The 869-nt window shown below is 67.3% G+C and overlaps 1 protein-coding gene across 1 annotated transcript in view; it reads right to left on the bottom strand.

Annotated features, from left to right (window-relative positions):
* Window positions 1-52: 52 nt before the first annotated feature.
* RASSF1 (Ras association domain family member 1) overlaps window positions 53-869 on the bottom strand; it is a 5,138-nt gene continuing 4,321 nt past the window's right edge. The window contains exons 5-6 of the mRNA XM_017732356.1: window positions 762-864; window positions 53-656 (exon numbers count right to left, since the gene is read on the bottom strand). Of these exons, the coding sequence (XP_017587845.1) occupies window positions 510-656; window positions 762-864 (250 nt within the window). The 3' untranslated portion in view covers window positions 53-509. The remainder of the gene's footprint in view (window positions 657-761; window positions 865-869) is intronic.

The following is an 869-nucleotide window of genomic DNA, read 5'->3' as shown; positions in this document are numbered from 1 at the left end:
CCCGTCCCTTCACATCCCAACCCGCCCCGCCAAGGACACACCGTAGGCCAGACCTCGTCACCAAGATGCCTTTATTGGTGCTTCATGCCCCACTTCTGCTCAGGGACACTCACTTCTCCGGGGACACTCGCTCCCCCCAGGACACCCACTCCCCTGGGGACACCCAATCCCCCAGGTGACATTCGCTCCCCCCAGGACACACACTCCCTTCGGGACACCCACTCCCCTGGGGACACCCAATCCCCCAGGTGACATTCTCTCCCTCCAGGACACGCTCCCTTGGGGACACCCACTCCCCCAGGTGACACTCGTTCCTCCCAGGACACACGCTCCCTGGGGACACCCATTCTCGCTCCCACTCTGGCTCTCACTCTCTGGGCCAGCCCCATGGGGGCTGTGACAGCCCAGTGGGTCCATGGTGCCCCGTTCCACCCCCCTCCCTGGTGCCCACACCCGCCGGCGGGCGAGGGTCCTGGTGCACTGGCTAGCCTTGTGTGCCAGCGTCGTGGTCACCCTGGCGTGTGCGTGGCCAGCGCCTCCTGCATCTTCTGGCGGCAGCGGGCATAGCGGTGCCGAAGCCGACGCACGTGCTCCTCCTCCTCCCGCTGCAGGATGAGCAGGAAATTGTGCAGCTCCGGCAGCGTGAAGGCGTCCCACTGCAGGCACAAGGGCTGCCATCGACACGGGGACCTGGCGCGTCCCCCCACGGCCACCTTCCCGGGCAATGCAGGTGCCAGCCCCCTCCCCGTCCCTGCACTCACGTTCACCTCTCCGGTCTCATTCTCCTTCAGGATGAAGCTCAGCACCTTCTCGCTGGGGCCAGCCAGCAGCCGCAGCCGCAGGGGCTGCTCGGCGGCACCCCGCCTCCG

Source organism: Corvus brachyrhynchos, unplaced genomic scaffold (genome assembly GCF_000691975.1).
Source record: "Corvus brachyrhynchos isolate BGI_N302 unplaced genomic scaffold, ASM69197v1 scaffold4, whole genome shotgun sequence".
Taxonomy (NCBI): Eukaryota; Metazoa; Chordata; class Aves; order Passeriformes; family Corvidae; genus Corvus; species Corvus brachyrhynchos.
The sequence above is the reverse complement of the archived record's forward strand: the minus strand, read 5'-3'. Positions and strand labels throughout refer to the sequence as shown.